The sequence below is a fragment of the Macaca mulatta genome, chromosome 4, assembly GCF_049350105.2.
Source record: "Macaca mulatta isolate MMU2019108-1 chromosome 4, T2T-MMU8v2.0, whole genome shotgun sequence".
In the NCBI taxonomy this organism is placed as follows: Eukaryota; Metazoa; Chordata; class Mammalia; order Primates; family Cercopithecidae; genus Macaca; species Macaca mulatta.
Window position 1 is genome coordinate 167855437 of NC_133409.1, and position 25683 is coordinate 167881119.

The 25683-nt window shown below is 46.7% G+C and overlaps 2 protein-coding genes across 8 annotated transcripts in view; one reads left to right on the forward strand and one right to left on the reverse strand.

Moving 5' to 3' along the window:
• JARID2 (jumonji and AT-rich interaction domain containing 2) overlaps positions 1-23371 on the reverse strand; it is a 280808-nt gene extending 257437 nt beyond the window's left edge. For 2 of the 7 annotated variants that reach the window (XM_078000934.1, XM_015135588.3), the window contains exon 1: positions 22214-22729. Coding sequence is in view for 2 of the 7 variants with exons in the window: in XM_015135588.3 (XP_014991074.2) it covers positions 22214-22258 (45 nt within the window). In the remaining 5 variants the exon portion in view is untranslated. Of the gene's footprint in view, positions 1-19839; positions 19983-20739; positions 20946-22213; positions 22730-23196 lie in introns of those variants that run through there. The other 5 variants (XM_078000932.1, XM_078000935.1, XM_078000933.1 and 2 more) reach the window with 5 other exon arrangements.
• LOC144340631 (uncharacterized) lies at positions 23095-24982 on the forward strand. Its single transcript, XM_078001061.1, has 2 exons — positions 23095-23214; positions 23275-24982. Exons 1-2 carry the CDS (start codon positions 23095-23097, stop codon positions 24112-24114), a joined length of 960 nt encoding a protein of 319 aa, XP_077857187.1. The 3' UTR covers positions 24115-24982.
• Positions 24983-25683: the final 701 nt, after the last annotated feature.

Consider the following 25683-nt stretch of genomic DNA (forward strand, 5'->3'; position numbering starts at 1 on the left):
TACTAAAAAAATAATACAAAAAAACTAGCCGGGCGATGTGGCGGACGCCTGTAGTCCCAGCTACTCGGGAGGCTGAGGCAGGAGAATGGCGTGAACCCGGGAGGCGAAGCTTGCAGTGAGCTGAGATCCGGCCACTGCACTCTAGCCTGGGAGACAGAGTGAGACTCCGTCTCAAAAAAAAAAAAAAAAAAAAAAAAAATAAATTTCCATATTAAGTGATGGGGTTTGGCATTTTCAGAGAACGAAAGAGTCACCACACTTTATCACCAATTTCTAGGAAGCAGGCATGCACATTAGGTACGGTGTCCCACTGTGGTCCATCACCTATCCCCTGTTCTGGGGTGGGGAGTTGTTCATACTATTAACCGATCCCCTCTGTGATTAAGCCTTAGAAGTTCTAACCCCATAGCATCCTCGGGGTCTGCTGATGTACATTTCATGGAACCAGCTTTCTTCCTACTAAATCCACTGCTGAATGCAGTTTCTTCTCAGGACCCCAAGCAACACAAACACATCCTCAGGAATGTAGGTAAAATACAAACCCTCTGGGGATCAGCATGCACACCGCCCAAAAACCTCCTACTGCCTACCTACAGAAGTGCACAGTAACAAAGCGCTGGCAGGCAGACAGGAAGCACTCCATAAGGTCGTCGGGAATGCAACCATTGAGTTCGTGCATCACACCAGACTTCTGAAGACAGGACAGCCAAAAAATGTCCTTCATAAGGAGTTAACGCCATGGCTTGAAACAATCAACCAGAAAATTCACTAGAACCAGCTTACTCCATTCCCAGAGCACTCAGAGTCTGTCTACATGTTACTATAACTTGAAATCTGATTCTAAGAACATCTTTGTACCTAGGCCATTTCACAACTGACGCCCTTGCAGAAGGTATCGGTTCCCTCCTGGGCACCTACTGCTGTTTATAACCAGCTGCTTAGGATTCAGGATCCTTTCCTGGTGGTTACCAACATGCCTTTTGCTGCCCCTCAAGCAGATCTTTGAGCTATCTCTATGTAGATAAAAGGAAAGGCCTCACTCTGTCTTATGTCAGATATTGATAAGCCGCTTTAAGATTTTCTTTTTCATGGGAGTGGGAGAATAGGTTAGGAGAGTAAGAGAACAACATTCCAGGAAGCCCAGGGTCTCTTTGGACACTGTGTTCAGAGTTTCAGTGCTGAATTCACCTTCTCTCCCCACAGCCAAAGAGGACAACTTAACTAACAGTTTGCCATCCAACAAGTTGCAATACATCAGCATTAACCCAAACCTTCGATCACAGCAGCTAGAAGTAAGCAATACTAATAAACAAGTGAAAGAGAATGCCTACAATGAAGGGGGCCCAGTTGTGCCTATTAGAGCACCTAATCTCCACTCAGGGACGCATATGCACCCCACCTTACAATGGAGAATGCTGAGAATTTAAACCACGGCCTGGTGATCCTCCTGGACATGCAGCTAGTTAAGTGGCTGAGGCACAACCAGTGGTCAGCTGGCGCCCTGACTGTTATTACAACAGTGCATTTTCTAGGAGGCCACTAGGGAGGTCTCCTGGGGTCATGAGATGACTCTGACATGAAATAACAAACACACACAATCAGATATGCTTCCACAAAGCTGTTTCTCACCCTGCCCCCCAAAAATGTTTAAACATTGAGAGTGCAGAACTTTCAAGCTACCAAAAGAAAATGTTTTGCCTTAAATTGACTCAAGAAAGCAGAAGAAACATTGATGAAAGATTCCTAAAACTCAAAATATACTACAAACACCCTGGCCAGGAGAAACAGGTTGGGCAACGGAAGTGCAACCAAGAGCTGCTAGGCTGAGAACAATGACCATGAAACTGCTGTTTCCTTATGAGGCCCTGCAAATTAGCCCTCGCCCCAGCGGGAGAGGATATGGAGCTCACGGTTTGCTATTTTCCTTTTCATTACTACTATTCCAGGGTGCGGGTAAGACAAAGAGAAGGAATTTGGGAAGATGTTAAGAAGTAAAAATCGAAACTATTACCTATGTTGTTTGCTCTCTGTTGGAAGATCACTGTAACTAAGAGTTAACATACTTGGCAGAGATCGTGCTAAAAAGCTCTTTAGGCCGAGCGCGGTGGCTCACGCCTGTAATCCCAGCACTTTGGGAGGCCGAGACGGGCGGATCACGAGGTCAGGAGATCGAGACCATCCTGGCTAACACGGTGAAACCACGTCTCTACTAAAAAATACAAAAAACTAGCCGGGCGAGGCAGCGGGCAGCTACTCAGGAGGCTGAGGCAGGAGAATGGCGTAAACCCGGGAGGCGGAGCTTGCAGTGAGCTGAGATCCGGCCACTGCACTCCAGCCCGGGCGACAGAGCCAGACTCTCAAAAAAAAAAAAAGGCCGGGCGCGGTGGCTCAAGCCTCCTGTAATCCCAGCACTTTGGGAGGCCGAGGCGGGTGGATCACGAGGTCAGGAGATCAAGACCATCCTGGCTAACATGGTGAAACCCCGTCTCTACTAAAAATACAAAAAACTAGCCGGGCGTGGTGGCGGGCGCCTGTAGTCCCAGCTACTCGGAGGCTGAGGCAGGAGAATGGCGTGAACCTGGGAGGCGGAGCTTGCAGTGAGCTTGCAGTGAGCCGAGATCGCGCCACTGCACTCCAGCCTGGGTGACACAGCGCGAGTCTCAAAAAAAAAAAAAAAAAAAAAAAAAAGCTCTTTAAAAGAGGGGCCATCAAGGATCCCCAAACTCTGCTTAATCAGTACCAACACCACAGGAGATTCATCTGACACACTTGTCCTCCTGGGCTCCAGAGGCTTCCTAAGGTAAAACGGGAAGACATAAATGACTCCAGGAGAGCATATGTGACAGTTCTTTGAGAGAAAGCTGATCAGTATTGACCTTTAATTTGGAGACACTAAGCCTCGTGCCATTTCTTTTATGAATATGAGAGAGCACTCTGGGACCTTTTCCAGCTGGGAGGAAGGAAGCACAATTATTCACTCCCGTTGGCTAGGAGACCTGACGAGCTCCACTTTCAAAATGGTAACAGACCAGCCACCACCCATGCCCTCCAGTTTCCAGGAGGCAGAGACCCCTGAGCGGAGAAGGGGTCTGAAAGCAAATGAGGTTAAAATGAAGGAGGGGCTGGGACAATCCCACACACTATCCTGTGAATGACCATGACGCTGGTCCCAGATTCCTGCTTGCCCAGTCCAAAAGCAAATGAACATGCTGCCCGGGCTCATCGGGTCAGTGGGGAAGAGAGTCACCTTACACTGTTAAGACAGCATTCACGGAGAGCCCTGCAGAATACTCCTTAATTGCCTGGAAAGTGACCTGTCCAATGGGGCTTTCCTGGCTTCTTGGCTACCAGCCAAGAAGTAGCCTTAACTTCTGTACCCACGGGGAGAGATGAGGGCAAGTCCCAAAGCAGTATCACTTCACAAAATAAATCTCACAGAGCCAAATCTGGACTGTCACTGCACAGATATCTGAAGTCCCAGCTGACAGTCCTGTACCTATTTGGGGCTGGAACGATGATTAAGGCTTTACATTTCAATTACACTTATGGAACTCTAAATGACTGTGTGTTTGGGTTTTTTTGTTTGTTTTTGTTTTTTTTTAATGCAAACCTAAGTTTGCGATGCAGAACTAGAGACAAGAATTCAGCAAGCACCCCCACTTCCTCCAAAGAGTGGTCAAGTCCCACAGCACAGCCCGGAGCAGTAGCTGTTAAAAGACAAGGGCTGGGCTGGATCCGGCCAACATTACAAGGACAACCAACTGGTCTCATTCCTTAGTCTTGTGCTTTTAAAGGGCAGACGATGTGCCAACTATTTTAAAGCTCCAACACACTAATTCTGTAAACAATAATAGCTACAGCCTGCACACTGCGCACTGGAATGGATTCCTCAACTTGGCCTCATCACTTATGCAGCTGATGAAACAAACACTGACAGCTTTTTTGCATTTGTAAAGGCCCCACAGCAGCTGTGGTGATCCCACCATAGAGCAATGAATTAAGCCTGAAATCCAGCTGGGTCTGAACAGAAGCCTTTTTTGCACAATACAGCAAGACTATCATTGTTAACCTAGGCATTATTGGGAAATATTCTGCATTACATTATAGGGCAGTTCTAACTCAATTCTTAAAATTAGCTCTAATAAGCAATTTTAGTAGGAGGGATGTGGCATTAGCTTTTGAAAGGCACAAGTATGTGTACAGGTTATAGGTACACCACACAAAAGCAGCCCATCAGAACACAGATTTCTAGTTAATGCAAAGTTTAAAATATTAACTCCTCAGATATTCTCTCTCTCTCTCACACACACACACACACACACGCACGCACTCACACCTACCTTCTAAACTGAGGTGGGTGTCTAAACTAGTAAATTCTTGGCTACTCGGCCACTGCAGAGAAAAATATTGAATATAGCTGTCAGGGCTCCTATTAGTAAGCCAAACTAATGACCTGAGCACAGGAGTCAATTTGGAAGAGAAAGCCATACCAGAAAAACTGGAGTGTAAGAAGCATGATTAATACCATTAGTAAAGAATTTTTTGACAATGACCTTGAGCACTATAAAATAAATAAGATTCCAAATAGTGATTAATACCATTAGTAAAGAATTTTTTGACAATGAACCTGAACACTATGTAATAAACAAGATTCCAAATACTGACGGACATGCTGGTGTTTACAGGCTTCTTATCACCAGGAAGTTCTAGGAAGGCAAAGACACTCACACCAAGACATGTGCTCCTACAGAATCGAACACGCACTCTCTGCTTCACAAAATGCTTCTCAACACCACTAGGCCACGTGACATTTGCAGTCCCCACCATCCACTTCTCTTCTGTTGCCTTACAGTTTTTCTAACAATTAAAAACTGCCTTAAATTACCAAGGCGTGGTGAAGCGCAGCTCTAGTCCCACCTACTTGGGAGGCTGAGGTGGGAGGATCACTTGAGTCCAGGGAGGTTGAGGCTGCAGTGAGCTGTGTTCACGTCTGGCACTCCAGTCTGAGTAACAGAGCGAGACCCTGTATCTAAAAAATAAAAATTGCCGGCCGGGCACAGTGGTTCACACCTGTAATCCCAGCATTTTGGGAGACTGAGGCAGGTGGATCACCTGAGGTCAGGAATTCGAGACCAGCCTGGCCAACATGGTGAAACCCCGTCTCTATTAAAACTACAAAAATTAGTGGTGGGGCGGGGCCTGTAATCCTAGCTACTCTGGAGGCTGAGGCAGGAGAATGGCTTGAACCCGGAAGGCAGAGGTTGCAGTGAGGGGAGATCGCGCCACTGCACTCCAGGCAGAGTGACTCCATTTAAAAAAAAGAAAAAAGAAAAAAAAACAAAAAAACATTGCCTGACTCAAGTAAGGCCCAATCTCAACAATTTCACACCAACTTGGTGAAAATAAATCTAGTAAATTCAGAGAAATCAAGAGAATACAGTAACATCCCTCCTCCTTAAAAGAACTCCTATTTCTTAACGGGGTTCATTATGAAGGGTAGTTTTTCAAAGAAAAATAAAAACCATTTTTGGTTCAGCAGGCTTGGAAGGACCAAGAAAATCAGGGAGAATTTCTAGGTCATTCTACTCCCCATAGTCCTCTGCCAAAGAATGTTGACAGAGGTAACCACAAGAAAATCAAAAACTAAGGTAAGGCAGGAAATTCGAAGTTCCACCATCAAGCCACTAGAGCACATGATTCCAGCACAAGCACGTGTGAACAGTTTACGATTTGCAAAGGGCTAGAGGAAATGAGACCACTCTTGGCCACCCAGTGTCACCGAGAGTGACAGGCAGTAAGGAAAATGAGGACCCCCACCACACACACACACACACACACACACACCCCCCAAAGGGCATGCTGAGCCCCAGAAGGGGAGGGCACAGCATAGGACTCTGCTGAACAGAGCACACCAGGACCAGAGGCATGAACTGAAACACAGCTTAATGACAGAAAATAAATTTAGTAGTAATATGTACGTGCATGCTTTTCTAACAAGGTATTCCAAGAGAAATGCAAACAAATCCACACAAAAACCTGCACACGAATGTTCAATGCAGCATTGTTCAAAATAGCCCAACGGGCCGGGCGCGGTGGTCACGCCTGTAAAATCCCAGCACTTTGGGAGGCCGAGGCGGGTAGATCACGAGGTCAGGAATTCAAGACTGCCTGGCCAACATGGTGAAACCCCATCTCTACTAAAAATACAAAAATTAGACAGGCGTGGTGGTGCACACCTGTAATCCCAGCTGCTCCGAAGGCTGAGGCAAGAGAACTGCTTGAATAGGGACCCAGAAGGTGGAGGTTGCATTGAGCCAAGATTGCGCCACTGCACTCCAGCCTGGGCCACAGAGACTCTGTGTTAAAAAAAGAAAAAGAAGGCCGGGCGCGGTGGCTCAAGCCTGTAATCCCAGCACTTTGGGAGGCCAAGACGGGTGGATCACGAGGTCAGGAGATCGAGACCATCCTGGCTGACACAGTGAAACCCCGTCTCTACTAAAAAATACAAAAAAACTAGCCGGGCGAGGTGGCGGGCGCCTGTAGTCCCAGCTACTCGGGAGGCTGAGGCAGGAGAATGGCGTGAACCCGGGAGGCGGAGCTTGCAGTGAGCCAAGATCACGCCACTGCACTCCAGCCTGGGCGGCAGAGACTCCACCTCAAAAAAAAAAAAAAAAAAAAAAATTCCCTGATTTTGTATATAAGGTATACAATATAGGGTAGGACGTAGTAGGGAGTCCAAAAGTAAATTCAGTATTCCTTATCAACTTTAGAAATCTTTTAACAGGCCGGGCATGGTGGCTCATGCCTGTAATCCCAGCACTTTGGGAGGCCAAGGCGGGCGGATCACAAGGTCAGGAGATCAAGACCACAGTAAAACCCCGTCTCTACTAAAAATACAAAAAATTAGCCGGGCGCAGTGGTGGGTGCCTGTAGTCCCAGCTACTCAGGAGGCTGAGTAGCTGGGAGGCCGGCGGATCATGAGGTCAACAGATTGAGACCATCCTGGCCAACCAACACGGTGAAACCCTGTCTCTACAAAAAATACAAAAATTAGCTGGGCATTGTGGCGCATGCCTGTAGTCCCAGCTGCTCGGGAGGCTGAGGCAGGACAACCGCTTGAACCCAAGTGGCGGAGGTTGCAGTGAGCCAATATCGCACCACTGCACTCCAGCCCAGAGACCAAGACTCCGTCTCAAAAAAAAAGAGGAGAGAAAACACCATCCAAGGACTTCATGGACCATATATAATGCCTGTCCTGAAAAACAAGCTGTTAATGCCTGAGCAAAGTGACATAGTCCTTTCTTTATTGGGATGACCTCCATGTACAAAGGGAGTAGTAATAGGACTCCTCTTACCATTAAGGTCTTCATCTGTATTAAAGAACTGTAAGCAAACAATGTTTGGCTGTAAAAGCTTTGCAAGTCAAAGATAATGGCCTTCCTTGGTAAACTGACTGTTCTTTATAATCATCATTATTTATACTCCCAAGAGGCTTTTGCCTAATGCTCCAATAAATTCTGGAAAGAAATAACATGACAATTTCCGCAAGTCTCATGGAAGAAGGCAAGGGAAAAAAAGGCTACTTGAGTAGAAAATGTGTTTCATCCTGGGGTATGTCAGTGTTGGGACAGCGATCGCATCGCTTAATTAGAGCAAGGAGTACATTTAGAAGAAAGAAGAAAAAGCCACCACTGCTTAGCTTCAGATATTTCCAAGTGAAATCTATCCTCCCCACCTTCCAGTGCTTTCCAGCTTACCAGGGCCAAAAGAAAACCCATTTTAATAGCATCATTAGAGTTTTGATTTATCACAAGTACAGAAGAGTATGCAGTATTGTGCTCCTTATCTCATCCAGACAAGAACTGCACTGAACATGAAGCTTTGCAAGTTCTTGTTTGTACCAGGAGTTTCTGCAGAACTAATTGATGGTGTTTATATTGAGCTGATGTTTATATTTGAAACAAGTATTTCCCGACCTCTTCAACTATGAGACTTGGCCCATGGCTTAGATATGCCCAAAGCCCAGACTCTGGGACGGTTAGGCAAGCCAAGTATGTTCTTTATTTAAAGGAGATTTCCTTTCCTTCTGTCAGCCACCTTTTAGATTCCAGCTAAGTTTAAACCACAATGGTTTGGAATCCTAACAGTAGTTTTGAGGATTACAATACAGAATGAGTATTTGAAAACATTTTTAAAGACACAGAACACCGAATTATGCAGTAACACCCACCAGTCGCTCCCCTCAAATAAGTCAAGTTCAGAAGTTCACTATTAAATCCAGACCCTCCCTGGCCCCCTGCACTGTGGAAAAAAGTGATAAACTGCATTGGTATTTAAAGAGAAATCTGATCTCGGCCACTTGAAGATGTAATCATCACTGGGGATTACTTTCATGCATCTTTAAAATTCTTTCAGATTAAAAGTTCTGTCAAAGTGTCAATACCAATACTATTTAGCAAAACCTGCCTTTAATTAAAGTTTTAGGTCAAGACTTCAAACCAAAAGCAAAAAACACTGCCAGGCCCAAACACTGCTGCATTGAAATGAATGAACTACTTACTCTGCTGTCCGTATTTTAATCTGACTGTCCCTTTTTTGCATTTGGAAAGTGAACTTAAGTCATATCTAAGTAAAAATTATTTGCTCCTAGAATGACAGTTCTTCGTGGCTTTAAATCCTTTTTTAGAGTGAGGGGCATAAATACATAAATATATACAATTAACCCCCTTCAAAAAACGTAACCAGCTAGGAGTCCCAGTGAGAAGGCTGAAGAGTGGTTAAAACCGAATGTTAAATAAAACCCCACTAAAATAACATCATTCCCCCGACATACCCATCTAACCCCTGTCCCAAGTGCAGACGAGCGAGCCCTGGCAAACATTTTATGATCTTCAAAAGATTAGGAAGGCAAGTCCACCATTCCTTTGGCATCTCTCAAAGTCAGTGGCATTTGCCACTCCAAATCATCAGTTTGAGAAGGAGACGTGGCATTGTGCATAGGGCCCAGCCTGGTGGTGTCACAGCTCTGAGAAGGCAAGACCACGCAACCAAGCCCTTCAAGGCAGATGAAAACCATGTGCTACCAATTTGACTGGGGCTCCAGACCATGACTCCTTATTAAATGCCTTCTATTCACATCAGCTCTTTCATCCTCCAACATCAAGACATTATTACAAGCTGAAAATAGAACAAACAGAGCTTTAGTGCTCTGGGCAGTGTAAGAATGGAAAAGGAGGCAATTTAGGTAAAACCAAGTGTTAGGTTCCACCTCATCTCTAAGGGTACATCTTGCCTGGAGAATAAAAGGCAGGCAAAGTAGTTCATTCGAAAGTATGCAAAAAAGTAAGGCTGCTGCTTAGTCACCCTGTGAACACTACCCTCATCCTCACAAACCAGGGAAGCAGAGGGAAGATAAAAATCCCATCGATCCAAAAATACGTCTGGGTATGAAGAGACTCACACTGCATTTTTCCATAAGTTAGGAAGAAAAACTAAGCCTTGGTGAGAAGGAAAGGTGCTAAGCACCCTTATTATTTGAATTTCTATCCTCTTCACTGGGATATACCATAATCAGCATAGATGACCCAGAAACAGTTTCCTCTTCAATCTTGCACTTGGAGAATTACAGCCACAACAACCTGTAGGACTTATAATAATATGGTCTAAACAGTCACAGTTGGTGTTTTGTTTTGTTTTGAGATAGGATCTTACTCTGTTGCCCAGGCTGGAGTGCAGTGGCACAATCTCGGCTCACTGCAACCTCTGCCTCCCCGGTTCAAGCAATTCACCTGCCTCAGCTTCCCAAGTAGCCCGGATTACAGGCACTCGCCACCATGCCTGGCTAATTTTTGTATTTTTAGTAGAGACAAGTTTTCACCATGTTAGTCAGGCTGGCCTCAAACTCCTGACCTTGTGATCTACCCGCCTCAGCCTCCCAAAGTGCTAGGATTACAGGTGTGAGCCACCGTGCCCGGTTATAGTCACAGTTTATAAAGCACTTCACACTTAACATCTGATTCAGTCTTCCACAAAATGACCTTGAGAGGCCAATAATGAAGGCACAATTCTCCCCCTTTCAAAGATGAAGAAACTGAGACCTGGAGAGGTGATCTACCCAAGATGACAGAGCAGAGATCCTCAACTTCAGTTTGACTCCAAAGCCAGTGCTCTCCTCCCACTGTTTCACATCCCTGCTGCCAACTAAACTGTAAATGCCCCTCAGACAAAGGCAATGTCATATTTTCAAACTCCCAACACAGTGTCAGAACATGGTAAGCAACCAAAAAATGCCACCTGTATTTTTTGTCTTCCAAGCCACAGCCCAAAGGGATCTTTGTAAATATACAAAGCCCACCTCACAAACAAGGCTGAGATCACATATGAAAACAATGTGACTGTGGGCCATCTTCATTGCTTAAGTATCTCTATGTTCTCACAACAAAAAGCATTTCATACATATAACGAACATCATTGTACAATTACCCAAGGCTCTCCCTTTCCCTTCCCTACTAGAGCTGTTCTGACTAATAATACATTGTGTTCTTAGAGCAATTTTGTTTTACAAAGTGCTTTCACATATCTTATCTCATTTAGTTCTAAATGCCCTGAGAGAGGACACGGGAAGAAAACAGAAACTTAAATAAAACTCAACTGACATCTTTACTACTTGTTACAAATGCTTGTATTGGTTTTTAAAAGCCAACAAACAAACAAACCCGCTGGCCTAACGTGTACTACCTGTGGGACCGTAAATTAGTATAGCCTCTCTCCAAGAAAGCAATGTACTAGGAAAGATCAAAACGTAAACACGGGCACTTCTCAGTAATTTCACAGTGAAGAATTTAGAGATGAGTGCAAACAGACACATGCAAAGCAGGCTGCACGCATCATTTTGTCTAACAGTCCCAAACCCATCGCGAAGAGATGAGTCAAGAAAATGGTGGTATCTATCAACCAACTGCCTTGAAGCCATTAAAAATCATTGTCTTTGATTACCATGACAAGTTATAAATGCAAACAGCAGGTAACAAAAATACAGCACTTAAAGAGTATGGCCCATATAGATAAAACCATCTACAAGTGAAGGAATGTCCAGTATGTGATTTCAATGATTTCTATCTTTTGAGTGCTTGTCTGATTTGAATTACTTCTTATTAAGCAAAAACGGCCATCTGCACAACAGTAAAATGCTGTTGGCTTAATTAGGTATGGGGATTACACGTGGATTTTGTTTTTCCATGAAAATGAACCAATTACTGCAGTTACCATGGATAGCTGAAAATCCCCCTGAAAGGAAGAAGTATTTCCAAAGGCAGAAAGAGAGAGGGCCTTCTACTGTATCAGGGCCTGGATTTCATGCCCCAGCTGTGTCTGATAAAATATGCGACCACAAGCAGGTCACTTAACAACAGTACTAGAAACCTCAGGAATTCTCAACTATAAAATTATAGCGTCCAAAATTGTGATCAGTTAAGTCTATCTTTTTGCACTAGATCCATACCAATTCCCTCCCACTACTAAGTAGTATTCGAAATACTCCACCGAAAACTTGAACTCAAATATTCCTAGAATGTATACTATGTATTAGACATTAACAGTGACCGACAATGACATAAATTCAGCCCCTACTCTTGTGGGGTTAATAGGGTGAGAGACATGTAAGCAAATAACTCCAGCACCTAAAAATAAAGTGTTAGGAGACCAGCCAACCGGGAGAAAGAGCCTGGCTCTGCCAGACCGGGTAAACAGGGTGGCAGGCTTCAGACAGACACAGTGGGTTCCTCAGGCAATCCATTCACCAAGCAAATAGAGGAACAAGATGCTGGGCTCAGCTGAAGCCCAGGATGCGTGAAGTGGATGGGTGGCAGGATAAGCTCGGAGTACATCAAGAAGGGCTTTTTATGCCATGCTGGGAACAAAGTTGGTTTAGATTCGATCCTGAGGACCAGACAGCCACTAAAGGATCGCGATCAGATCATGATCAGACTTTTAATTTCAAGGACTATGTTTTCTTTAAACATCTGTGCACAGATTCAGAGCCACTCCAATATTAATTCTCAATCTATCCCTCTTTCCAATTCACCACCCAGGTGTATCTAGGAGTCAAGTGGTGGCTAATATAGGACAGAGGAAGAAAGTGATTACATCACCTTCTAATCCGTAAAGCCTTGTTCTGTATCCCAAAGTGCATTTGTTACTTGCTATCCGCTTGCTTTATTAAGAATCAAAGTACAGAATTCATTTGATTCATTTATATCTGAGTCAGCTAGGAAGGCCGCTGGCAGGCCTGATGTCTCCAGGTTGGTGATTTCCAACTGGGTAATAATACCTTGAGCATTTGTGCAGCAGTATGCAGTTTACAAAGTGCTTTCACATCAAAAATTCCCCTACCTCTCCCAGCAACAAGCCTGTGAAGTGCATGAAATAAGTTGTCCAGATGAGGAAATAGCTCAGGGAGGTTGTATAGCTTGCCTGGAGTCACACAGCCAGTTTAACACAGGGCCAAATTTGAACTAGGCTCACATTCCCAACTTTGTCCATTACTGCAGAGGTACCCCATATATTCACAAACCTGTCCAAATCTGAGGCATTTCATTACCGAGTTCCATTTAGTAGCAGTAATAAGGCATATATACAAAGCACACAAGTCTGCTGCTTAACAGAATAAGCATTCATTCAGCTCCCTTCTGCAAACCTATAGAAGGACTAAATGCAAGAAACACATGCTCAGTCCTAATCCCTTCTCATTTCCTCCTGGCACCTGTTTCTGCCCCCACAGGCACCAAACACTCTAACAGCTGGCCGAAACCGAGAGAGAACCAAGAGATAATACAATACCACTTCAGACCAAGCTCTCACCAAAATGGTGGTTAGGAAATAATGGAGACAAAACTACCCAGATTTTAAGAGATCAATAAACTGGGCATCAAAATATCTCCCACATTCTCCTGTCCCAGTAAACCAGGTCTCCAGGTAGACAAGAGTCACACAACCCATCCTTTGCACTCCTTCTCCCCACCTCCCCCCAAAAAAACAGTTACTGTTAAGAATTCCTAATTGGGCCGGAGGCGGGGGCTCACACCACTTTGGGAGGCTGAGGCGGGGGGATCACAAAGTCAAGATACAGACCATCCTGGCCAACAGGGTGAAACCCTGTCTCTACTAAACCCCCGTCTCTACTAAAAATACAAAAATTAGCAGGGCATGGTGGTGTGCGCCTGTAGTTCCAGCTACTACATCCCAGAGGATCATCCCAGAGGATGAGGCAGGAAAATCGCTTGAACCCGGGAGGCAGATGTTGCAGTGAGCTGAGATAGTGCCACTGTACTCCAGCCGGGCGACAGGGCGAGACTCCGTCTCAAAAAAAGAATTAAAGAATTCCTAGTTGACAAATGTGTATGAGGGAAGACCCTTACTGGGAGTATGGAGTGGCAAAACTGTGGCTATGCAATTTTTTTTTTTTTGGAGACAGAGTCTCACTCAGCTCACTGCAACCTCCACCCTCCCGAGTTCAAGTGATTCTCCTACCTCAGCCTTCCAAGTAGCTGGGATTACAGGTGCCCACCATCACGCCTGGCTAATTTTTTTGCATTTTTAGTAGAGACGGAGTTTCACCACGTTGGCCAGGCTGGTCTCGAACTCCTGACTTGAAGTGATCCACCTGCCTTGGCCTTCCAAAGTGCTGGGATTATGGGCGTGAGCCACCGTGCCCCGCCCTGTGGCTATGTATTTTGTTAACCTTCTAGGAGCAAACAATGCTGTTGATAATATTTCAGTGTTCACTGGCCTTCCTCTTCATGGGTGGTGGAGCTTGACAGACTTACAAAATTAGAACTTAAAATCCAATTGAGACCTTTTAGGCAGCACCAGCTCTCAAGAATAACTCTCAAGAACTTCTACCAGTAGGGTTCCTCTTTCTCTAACACCCACATCTGTCCTATGATTATGTAAGTCATCACGGATAATGTTGCCATTACTCACACCGCCTCATTAACACATCTGGACAGCCTTTGTTTAATGGATGGCCCAGCCCCTGGTGAGGACTGAGGGCAAATGATTTCCCCAGTGTTCCATGGTCCCCTAAGCCTCAAAGTCAGGGTTAAGAAAGTACAAGTCAAGTACAAGAAAAAGTCAACAGCCCTGGGAAATCAAACCGGTTCTTGCAAGTCTGGAGAACTGCAGCCCACTGCCCGGCCTCAGATACGCCCAAGAATGTGGCGGGGGTACTTGTAAAACTAGAAGAGCACAACCCATCCAGTCCCAAGGGACACGGAATGTCAGTTCTTCCAATGATGACTCAGGGAGACAGCCAGCTGGGGATAAGGGGGTAGCTCCACCAACTGGTGCTTCAAAAAACAACAAATACAAACATGCAGGGGAGACTGACACTCCTGACAAACTGCCCTCACTTCCAACTTTCTCAAGCAAAAAGCCTCTCCAAAGGCTGCCAACAGTCCCTTTTACGACCTTTTCTTCTCCCCTTTTTGGGGTTCCACTGATGGTTCATTTTACTTCTATGTCCTCTGAACTCAAAAGTGGGGAGCGAATCATCTGGCTGGTTTTTCACCTTACTTTTCTCATCTGTAAAATGGACTCAAAAACCCCTTTTCTCAAACTCACAACGTAGGCGGTTATTTCAGAATTGACTGAGTCCTCTCTTCACAATACCGTTAAGAGAAGTGGGTGCTGTGTCGTCATCTGGAGGTGTTTTCCATAATCCAAGCTTTTCTGGGGCAGTTCTTCAAATGGGAAAAAGAGCCCCAGGAGAGGTGGGCAGCACCCTTACAATAGTGAAATCTGTGGCAAGACAAACTGTGGTAAAAGTGTAAAAAAAACCCAGAGACCCAGAGTGGTGTGGTCGAGCTGCCAGTGGCTGCTCACGCAGGAATGACCTAGACTTTGCCCTCTGGGACAATCTGCGTGGGCTCTTTCCTATAGCCTAAGAGAGCAAGAAAGACAAAAGCCACCTGCAAGAAGTGACAGGAACAGAAGTCCTGGAAACAGGAGTCTTCCACCAAGAGCAAAATGACAGGTCAGCTCCACTTTTAATAATTTTATTCTCAATCAGAATTGAATTTTAAAAATTCTTATTTGGTCAGGCACAGTGGCTCACGCCTGTAATCCCAGCACTTTAGGAGGCTGAGATGAGCAGATCACGAGGTCAGGAGTTCAAGACCAGCCTAGCCAACATAGTGAAACCCCGTCTTCACTAAAAATACAAAAGTAAGCCGGGTGTGGTGGTATACACTGGTAGTCCCAGCTACTCGGTAGTCCCAGCTACTCGGGAGGCTGAGACAGGAGAATCGCTTGAACCTGGGAGGTGGAAGTTGCAGTGACCCAAGACCACGCCACTGCACTCTAGCCTAGGTGACAGAGAGACACTCCTCTGTCTCGGGGAAAAAAAAAAAAATTCCTTATTAAAAAAACCTGAAGCTGGCCGGGCGCGGTGGCTCAAGCCTGTAATCCCAGCACTTTGGGAGGCCGAGATGGGCGGATCACGAGGTCAGGAGATCGAGACCATCCTGGCTAACACGGTGAAACCCCGTCTCTACTAAGAAATACAAAAAATAGCCGGGTGAGGTGGCGGGCACCTGTAGTCCCAGCTACTCTGGAGGCTGAGGCCGGAGAATGGCGTGAACCCGGGAGGCGGAGCTTGCAGTGAGCTGAGATCCGGCCACTGCACTCCAGCCTGGGCGACAGAGCGAGACTCCATCTCAAAAAAAAAACAAAAAAAACAAAAAAACCTGAAGCTGGCAGAAGGTTATAAGATTGTCTGAAGTCCCAAGAAAGATTAAAACCTAGAAGGATAATGAGAATAAAATCTCGCTCACTCTTATTCTACAAAACTGTAGACAGATATCACGGAGTTCCCACCTCCCAGAATAAAAGATGCCTGCAAAGGTGAGGCAAGTATGGAAAAGGTTTATGGAAAAAAGGAATCAGAAAAACAAAGACTGGGGGCCTGGAAAAGCAATTGAGGCTTGTCTTAGGGAGTCACAGGAATAAAGATTACAGTTATCTGGAAGACAGAAAAAAAACAAAAGATAATTGAGCACACAGAAAAACAGATTCAATTGGTTTCATTTTTATTAACAGGTAAGTCTTAAGGATTTGAAAGGGAACAGACCTTCGACAATATCTCATAAGTAAAACAATATATAATTAAAGTTGCCGGATTACAAGATACAAGCTTCTAAACTCCATGAATTAGGTGAAAATTACGACTCTTTCTGTTCCCTGCCATTCAGTGAACGGCACAATTACTTTAACTCCAAAAGTAATACAATCACCACAGTAGGACTACTTTAAATTGACCCACACTTTACCTAAGTTACTTGGCATGAAGCAGACAGGGAGTCCAGTTTAGCATTTGGGGATTAAGGTTAAACACAGTTGGAAGCACTCTTAGGAGAGATGACAAGAACCAGAAGTTGGTTAGTTAATGGAAACAAGTTTGTTAGACAAGAAACAATTTTTTTTAAAAGATATTCCTTAACATTTTATATTAACCGACAAAGACAAATCTACTTTTAATTACCTTTTTTTTGAAATGAGGCCATGGGTCTTATTTCTGAGCTTAAGTCTCTGAGTGTTCTGTTGTTCCACATTATGCTGTTTTGCTTGTTGGGGAAGTCTGGGCGTTGAAGTTTGGTTCTTAAAAGGGAATCACTTGCAAAGCAATGCGCGTGGACAGTCCTTACAGATTTTCCCAAAAATCTTGGGAAATGTCTGGCCCACCTTTTTTTTTTTTTCTTTTTTTTTTTTTTGAAACGGAGTCTCACTCTGTTGCCCAGGCTGGAATGCACTGGTATGATCTCAACTCACTACAACCTCTGCCTCCCAGGTACAAGCAGCTCACTGCAACCTCCGCCTCCTGGGTTCAAGTGATTCTCCTGCCTCAGCCTCCTGAGTAGCTGGGATTACAGGCATGTGCCACCACGCCCAGGTAATTTTTGTGCTTTTAGTAGAGATGGGGTTTCACCATGTTGGTCAGGCTGGTCTTGAACTCCTGACTTCATGATCCACCCACCTCAGCCTCCCAAAGTGCTAAGATTACAGGCATGAGCCACCGCGCCCGGCCCCAACTCTTTTTCACACTCGTTTCAAGGTTGACGTAATACTTAACTGTAATTACAATAATAAGCCCAACTGGAATAACCAGATTTGGGAACAAACAATTGACACTTAGCAAGACTTCTGTGTGAAAGCCAAAGGGGACAGAGGTACTTCCCAGAGCTGCCCAGGACCTTTGTCCTAGCATATCAGTCAGGACGTTCTACAGCCAACAGGACAAGTAGGATGGGTAGGTAAAAGGTGGTTAGGAGAGCTGCTACTACTGCAATCCTGGGGGAGGCATGGACCAGTAACATCAGGATGATGACAGCAAAGCAGCCAGAATTCAGACAATGTCAGGAGTGTGAGTCCTCACACCATCATGAGCAAGGGCAAACCACTAGCTTAAAAATGTTCAGTTGTCTGGGCACAGTGGCTCACACCTGTAATCCCAGCACTTTGGGAGGCCGAGGCGGGCAGATCACCTGAGGTCATGAGTTCAAGACCAGCCAGGCCAATACAGTGAAATGAAACTCCGTCTCTACTAAAATACAAAAAATAGCCGGGTATAATGGTGGGTGCCTGTAATCCCAGCTACTCAGGAGGCTGAGACAGGAGAATAGCTTGAACCCTGGTGGTTGTAGTGAGCCACCACTGCACTCCAGTCTGGGCAGCTGAGCAAGACCCTGTCTCAAAAAAAAAGCAAACAAACAAAAATGCTCTCTAGCTTAGCCTTCACCAAGTGTTTTAACAAACTACACTTAATATGACATTCCTGTGTCTTCAATGAAAAAAAAAAGAAAGTTCCATTCTGAAAGTAACAGACACCAATTACATACTCCAAAAGATTTTCTACAGACACCAATTATATACTCCAAAAGATTTTCTTGTTCTGAAGGAGAAAAGTTTAACCTTTGGAGCAAGGTATATATTAACACTGGAGTTATTTCCAAGGCACTTGGAAGTGCATCAATAGCCTTCAGCCCAGCAACAGGGACTGGTTTAACCCACTTACGAGGAAACAGGCATTAGCAAGTACCAAATAATTCTAGTTGTCTATTTGGGCCAGTGGCTACAGGGACACGAGTTGGTTATTATCCAGGTTATTATTTTACTGTAGGTTAATATCTAAGTTGGATTACTTGTCGACATAATCTTTCTCTCAAATTTTAGTGAAACTTTGGACTTCATTGTGTTTTCCTTCCGTATCCCTATACAGTGATAGGAGCCAAACTGCCACTGCCCTGCACTTAAGTAACACAGAGCAAGATTTCCCACTACTAGAAACAAGTAGCTGGAAAGCCATGTAAATATCCCAGGAAAGAAGAAATACAGCAATAAAATAATGTACAAATTTCCCCACCACCCCACCAACTGTAAAATAACGTGACTGAACAATTTGTGATGAATTGAGTTTTAAAACAGAAAACCTCATAAATCCAACCACTATATTTTTTGTTCTTCCTACTTTTTTCTTTACAATTTTATGTAGTTGTAATTATAGTAAATCCTTTTGAAGCTTATAACAAAAACGTTTTCCAATTTTTAAATCATACACTTTTAAATCAGAAAATTAGATACTTAAAACTTACAGCCTAGTGGTACAAATTCTGCTTGAGCTGTCCTAGAAAATCAAACTGGCAATTTGTTTTCATGCTAACTACATGAATTACTATCTTCATATGGCAGAGATTTTCTATTTCAGATACCTGCTATAAAGCAAAGATCAAATAGCGGTGAAGCCCCAATATCCTATCTGTTATTCTTCCTAGGAATAACCAGGCAGTGGAATGATGGAAACAGCAGAAAATATCCATGGTGCAAAACATGCAACTGTTTTTATTGTCCAAGTGGATTGGGGCTTTCAAAGGCAAATGTTTTCAGTTATTTAACGTATTGCAGTGGGAGTCGTGCCCAACACAATTAAGACAGGATTACATTGCAATTTATGAGTTTCTCAAGGACATCATTTATTATGAAACATAACAATCATTTCTCCCAAAGCCTACTATCGACAATCGCACCCCCAACTCTGCTTTGCTAAAGTAATAAACTAAATGGCAACTCAGCAGGCATCCCTGGCTTTTGAGACCAACTGTGGGAAACGTGCTGCCTTCCACCAGCTCAAGTAATAATGTCACCTTACATATAAAGAGGCATACTGTTTTACATCTTTCATGCACATGATCTTTTCAGTGACTTAGTTAAGTGGCAATGGCAGGTATTTTTCCATTTTACAAAAGAGGAAACAGAATGCCAGCCCCTGGTTTCCCTGCTCAGAAGAACTAAGCCAAGAGCACCTTGAGACTTAAAGGAGTCCTATGTCTTCTCAGTACATTTGTCAATGACAAGTATTCCTTTGGTCCAGACCCCCAAAATTACACTCAGTAGGCACAGAGCCGGCACAGCAAAGGAAAGCCCCCCACCCAGAGTACAGCAAAGCTTCCAGAAAGAGCAACAGTTGCTGCTGTGCAGCATCATCATGAAAGCCATCCGGCCACATCCTGCTGAAGCACCCCTAACACGACTTCAAGTGACAAGGTGGCCAAATCCACAACAAAGCAAAGCTTTCCCTCAATACTTTCATTTCTTTACATAAGCACTGGCGAAGGGACATGTACCACGATAGTAATGCAACACCATAAGGAGACCTGGAACAGAGGAAGTGAAAACATTCCTGCAGAAAGGAGGCGCCTCCTCCCCGCTCCCCGCTTCCCGCTTCCCAAGTGGCATCAGAACAGGGTCCAGTGGCACTCCTTTGGGGACCAACAGCTCCCCGGCGCTCACCTGGTGGGAAGCGCGACGCTCCGGAGCGGAAGGCAGAGGCCGAGCGCATCTTCCTCCTCTTCCTCCTCCCACGCCGCAGCCCGGCTCTGCGGCAGCCCCCGCCTCCGCCGCGCTCCCTCCTCCCCCGCCGCCCCGCCGCGCCTGGAACCTCCCGCCCGACTTTTGACGTCACGGAGGAGGAGGGGAAGGTTCCACCCGAGCCCGTCCCTTTGTGACGTCACAATGACAACAGAGCGCGGCCCGGAGCGTCGGGGAACCGAGCGCCGCGGGGGGTGGAGGGAGGGAAGAAGGGCTGGGGCGCCGGCGCGCGGCGGGGGAAGAACCGGGGGGCGGGGAGGGGGCGCGCTGACGTCTAGCCGGCTTAACCTGTTGCTCTCGAGACTGCGTCGGAGCCCGCAGGCAGGGCCGCGGGAAGCCGGCCGGGCCGCCGCCGCCGCCATGCTCGGCCGTGCGCGCGGTGGGGGGCGCCCGCTGCAGCTGTGCGCCGCGCACCCCCACCCCGGCACGCCCACGCCCCCGCCCCGCGCGCTCTACCCTCCCCGCGCCCCGCAGGCCGCACCGCCCCCGCGCCCCACCCGCCCGCCCGCCTCCCCGCCTGCAAGCCGGCCCGGGTAGCCCGGTGCCCGCCTCGCGCGCCCGCCCAGAGCCCGGAGTCTGCCCCCTACAGGCCGCGCGCGCGCGCGCCCCCCCGCCCGCCCAGCCCCAGGCCCAGCCTGCCGCGACCCCCGCGCGCCGTCCCCTTCGCAGCCGGCTCGAGCACGTCGGGAACACCGGCTCTGCTCCCGAAGCATTAACTCGTGCCGTGCCTCCCGCGGCCGCCGCCAGCCACGGGCTTGCAGCCGGACGTCCGGACTCGGAGACACGATCCGCTGACTGCCCGCAATAAAAAAGAAAACCCACCCCACGCTGCTGTCCACCTCAACGAGGTCCGGAATGGGAGGCGGGGTGCGGTTCTCGTCCAAGTTCTACCCCATTTGCTTTGTGGCTGCATCCGAAACGGACGTGCCCCGGGAAGGCGTCTACGCTCCGAGGCAAGGTTGCCTCCGTGCAGTTTCTACAGCCTGAGTTTAAACTAGTCCTTTGCATTCTACCCAGCCCTCTGCAATGCGGATGTATTTTAATTCTTAAATTCTTTATGGAACAGCATTCTAAGTTGGGCTTGATTATTTAACCTTGCATTTCTTTCATAGTTGAAGTTGACGTGTCTAGATAAGGATCAGCTCTCTTGAAGAAGCATTCAGCTTTTCCATTAAATATATTTTTACAAAACCAGTGCCCCGAAGGTCATCTCTCATTACACACACCACAATGATCAAAAAGGGAAAATATTAACACCAATTTGTCTACCCAACTTAAATAAAACTTTCCTCTTACGTTGCATTATCCCTAAGGTATGTTCATTTGGCCTTTTTTGAAAAAAATGAGTTATTTAATTTAAAGCATGCCGCTGATCACAGATCACTCGAGTGCATATTTGGTTAATCGCTCGGTCCCCCCTTCCTCCCTCCCCTCAAACTTAAAAAAAAAAAAAAAAGCCACCACACACAAAACAAAAACACTCCCCATGCCAATCAAAACGTAGCTGTACTATGCACAAAACAAATTTAACTATTCCAAGCCATTTAAATCTGTGAATAATCACCCAATTTCAGAAGCCCAGTTAACAGGGAGAAAATATTTGTAGTTACTTACATATACATTCACGTACACACTTAAAAACATTAGCCATAGTGTGTGTCCTTTTCCCCTACAACTGGAAATCATGAATTTTTTAAACAAAACCAGCCTCATTATTAAAGTCAATCCCAACAAATGCATTCGCTGTAACATGATTCCCAACTGGTTTATGTTGTAAACCAGATAAGCCAAAACGACCACAGACGTTAAATTTGATGTGCCAATGCAAAGAGAAGATCGCCATAATCGGACCCTCCATCGCAACTTAAAGGGCTTCCAACACACATGAGTTACACGATTTTTCCAAATAACATTAATAATAATAACACAGGCTCATTTGCATGCAAAGTGCAATACGGGGCCAAATCCGCTTGAGAATGCAGTTTAGTTACATTACCGCAGCCGCCCCCCCACCTCAAGCTCCACCAAAATCCCTTGCCTTTCATCTAAAACTAGATTATGGTTGTGTCATTCGAGGTCAATTTATTCACTTGAGGTATCTCTACACCAATCTGTTTTTTCAACCAAACTAGGCAGACACCACTTCGCTTGAAAAGCCCTCTTTCAGAAAAGAAAGAAACAGCCTTATCGGACGCTGTGTTTAAAACCCTTCAGCTGCAGAATTATCTATAAACTTGACATTCACAGCCATTGCTTAAAACTGCAAGTCAAAGGATGTGTTGTTAGGAGCACTTACGTATTTCTTCTGAATGATATTCCTCTTCGGTCTTTCCTTGCTCATTCTGAGATCCAAATGCTGATTGCAAAAGGGGACAATTGCTTCATGAATTTAAAGCCGTCAGAAATTTGCAAAAAAATATCCTGGTGGTTTTTATTGTTGTTGGTGGTGGTTGATCTTGTAATCCGACTTTTCTTCCTCTTCCCCCAAAGCCAGATTCGCCTTGAAATAAATCCGAAATTGGGAAGGAAAAAAAAAGAGCCAAAGACGAACGAAGCAAACAAAAAAAAATTCACTTTAGTAAAACACTCATAATGGAAAATTTCCCCCGAAACACATACACACACACACAAAAAAAAACCGACGCCCTTCACTCCCCCCCCTTTTTCCTCCAAAAACTACATCAGCGAAACGTGAAGGTCCTTAGTGTCTGATCCGTAGTTACATCTTGGAAAAGAAAAGGGAAAGATAAATAAAAAATGTTGGAAGTCACGTTTGTGCTGCAGCAGCAGTGCGAGCAGAAGAGTCAACTCCAGCGGCGGCGGCGGCGGCGGCGGCGGCGGCAGCACCACAGCGAGGGCTCGCCGAGTCTCTTTTTTCCAAGCCCCCTAACCAATGAGAGAGAGGCTATCCAGCCCAACTTTAAATGGACTCTGCTTTTATACAAGTTAGGGCTCCTCGGATAATTCCCCGCCGGGCGCCAGCCGAAAACTCCCACCGCTCAGCCGCCAGGCGCCCGCTTAGCCCGGTGCCGACCGCCCCTGGCCCAGTCCAGGGCACCCCCGCAGCCTGGCCAACCAGACACCCGAGCGACCTCGACGAACCCCTCCCAGGCAAGCCCTCGGGCGTCGCTCCCACGCCGAGCCCAGGCGTGGAATTGAGAGAGGCTCCCTAGCTCAATGCATGGCACGCTCCGTCGCTCCACCTCACCCCCTTTCCCCTGCCTGCCGCTCACCCCACGACCGCCCCACGCCAGCCCCCGCCACTGCCTTCGCGTCTACCTGCAGCCGGGCTGCTGGGTAGGAGTGCCCCAGGACGCCCGGCCCCGGGGAGAGCCGCCTATTCCCGGGGCACCTTAGAATGGTCCCCTTGATCTTCTGGAAGTTGTAGTCCCCCGACTACAAAATGGCTATGGCCACGGAAGCTGGGAACTACAATTCCCAGCCTGCCCCGCAAAGCCTGTCACTCAACTCCCCTCCCTCCTCCTCGCCCCCTCCCCCTCACCGGCCGTGCCAACAAACGCTTGGACGTGTCCCGCGTGCGACACTGCTAGAGGCTGGCTCGGGATTGGCCCGCGGAGCGTGTGGTCCGCGAGCGAGGAACTCCCCACGCCGGCCCCCCTCCGTCCCCTGGGCCCCGGCCCCCCTCCCCTGGCGGCCGCCGGCCCCCTCCCCGCGCGCCCCGCCCCCACCCGCGGCGCGAACCGCCTGTGGAATCGAGGAATCGCGCGCGTGCGGCCCGGAGCCGCGGGGGAGGGACGCGAGGCTTCCCCGGGGAAGGCCTCGGAGCGTGGCGGCGAGGGGGGCGGTGTCAGGGAGGGGTTGGAGCCCGTCCTAAGGAAAACTGGGCCACGCACCAAGAGGAATCCTCGGTGCGAACTAGTTGATCGGCGGCGCCTGCTGCTTGTGCCGTGCAGCCGGTGTCACCTCAGGACAGCGCCTCGCGTCTGTGTACAGAGCGTGCTGCGGGCGCCTAGGGTAGTCCGAGGTCACTCCTCTCCGCGCCCCGCAGCCGCGCACGCCCCCACGCGCGGGGTGGGCGGTGGCCAGGGGTCGCCGAGTGTAAGGGCCACGCCCCCCCACGCCCGAGCTCGGCACGCGGCCCCTCGGTCACGAACGCGTTTCCGCCCGACCCGCTTGGGGGACGTTGCTGATGGCCCAGGAGTGAAGCCCTGGCGGCTGCCTCCTGAGAAAAGATAGCCGTGTTTAAAGAAACTGAACGGGATCTTTGCTTTGCCGGGCGTATTTGGTGATAAAATACCACGAAATGTTGAGGCAAAAATGAGTGGAATATGGAGACCAAGCCGCACAGAAACGCAGCTGTAAGGAAGCATCTCGAACACCGAGTGCCAGTAATATCAACTGCCGGGGCCACACGAGAGCCTGCTTTTTACCTGCCTCTAGCCCCCTGACGTGCAGGTTTAATCGCTGAAACAAATGAAGTAGCAGGCCCTGGCATAGCGCTTTGGGCCTTCGCCTTATTAACAACTTTGTCAAGTCTCGCATCGCCATTCTGCCTTGTTAATTTCCTTGTTTTTCGCTGCGGTTTTGGAGAAGCAATGTTTTCCATGATCTCTCAGGCTAGCCTCGGAATAAAACGTGGCAGAAGCGCTCCCTCGAGCACATACCCATATATTTTACTCTACCCATTCCCTAGAGTCTGCTTACTTCAAAAGTCTAGATACTCGAGTAACACAGCTGTTTACTTGCAGCAGTATTTGAAGAGATAACCTTGGTGTCTAGAAAGGTCTCAGAAACTGGAGGTAAGAGACCTGGATTCAAATCGCACCTTGGCCACTTCCCAAAAGGCAACTGAGAGCCACTCTGAGCTGGTCAGTTTCCTCATCTGCAGATTAGTGGTGATCAAACCTGTGGGGAGGCTTGTGTGATAAATAACATTAACGTAGTTTAACACTAGGCACGTTATTGGAAGCTTTCAGTAAACTAAATAAAAATCCTTTTCGAAAGGGTTTTTTTAATTATTTTTACCTTTTCAAAAAATCTGAAATGAAATAATGTCATCTAATGTTCACTTCACAATCGGAAAAATAAATGATCTTTTGTGCCCTGAATACTGCAAAACTTGTTCCCTGGTGCCATTTCCTGGGAAGGATCCAATGGGGCAGACTCCAGTAGGGCCACCCAAGGTGTTTTCTAAAAACTTTCTGATCATTAGGACTGGCATACTGGGAATCTCCACGTCTCCACGTTGTTAAGATTTTAACCAGCTTTCTCTAGGTTTCACGCAGATATCTCATTCCCCAGGCAAATATTAATGAACAAAGGTGGGTTTCTTTTCAGTTCCCCTAACTAGCCCTGGAGCCTGGACTTTTCAGTCCTGGCCTTGCGAACTCCCCTGCCAGGTTACCAGCTCCAGGTCACCTGGTGTGAAAAACCATTGTGTGAAGTTGAGGCCTCAGGGCAGGGGAAAGGAAGGAATTTGCTCATTTCCAAAAGGTTTGAATAATATTAGTGTTGTTTTCCCTGAAAGAGAAAAAAGATTGGCCTTCTTAGTGGTTGCAAGTTTTTCCTGTTGTGAAAGTAACCTACTCCTAATGAACTTCCTTCCCCTACCATCTTGGCAAGGCCATCCAAGGCTTTTCTTGCTTTTTCGTCCTCTTTTTCATTTTCTGTAAGTCAAATGCACCTTTTCTCCTGATGATTTTCACATCTCAAAGCCTTGACCTCTTCAATTGGAGGGGCAGGGATGAGAACATGTCTAGGTACATTGATTCTATTAGACTCTATGCCAGCACTGTCCTCATCCCT

Coding starts and splice junctions, on each gene's coding strand:
- LOC144340631 (XM_078001061.1), top strand. CDS start 23,095: ATGCATGGCACGCTCCGTCGCTCCACCTCACCCCCTTTCCCCTGCCTG. Junction 23,215..23,274: donor ACCTGCAGCCGGGCTGCTGG/GTAGGAGTGCCC, acceptor GGGGCACCTTAG/AATGGTCCCCTTGATCTTCT.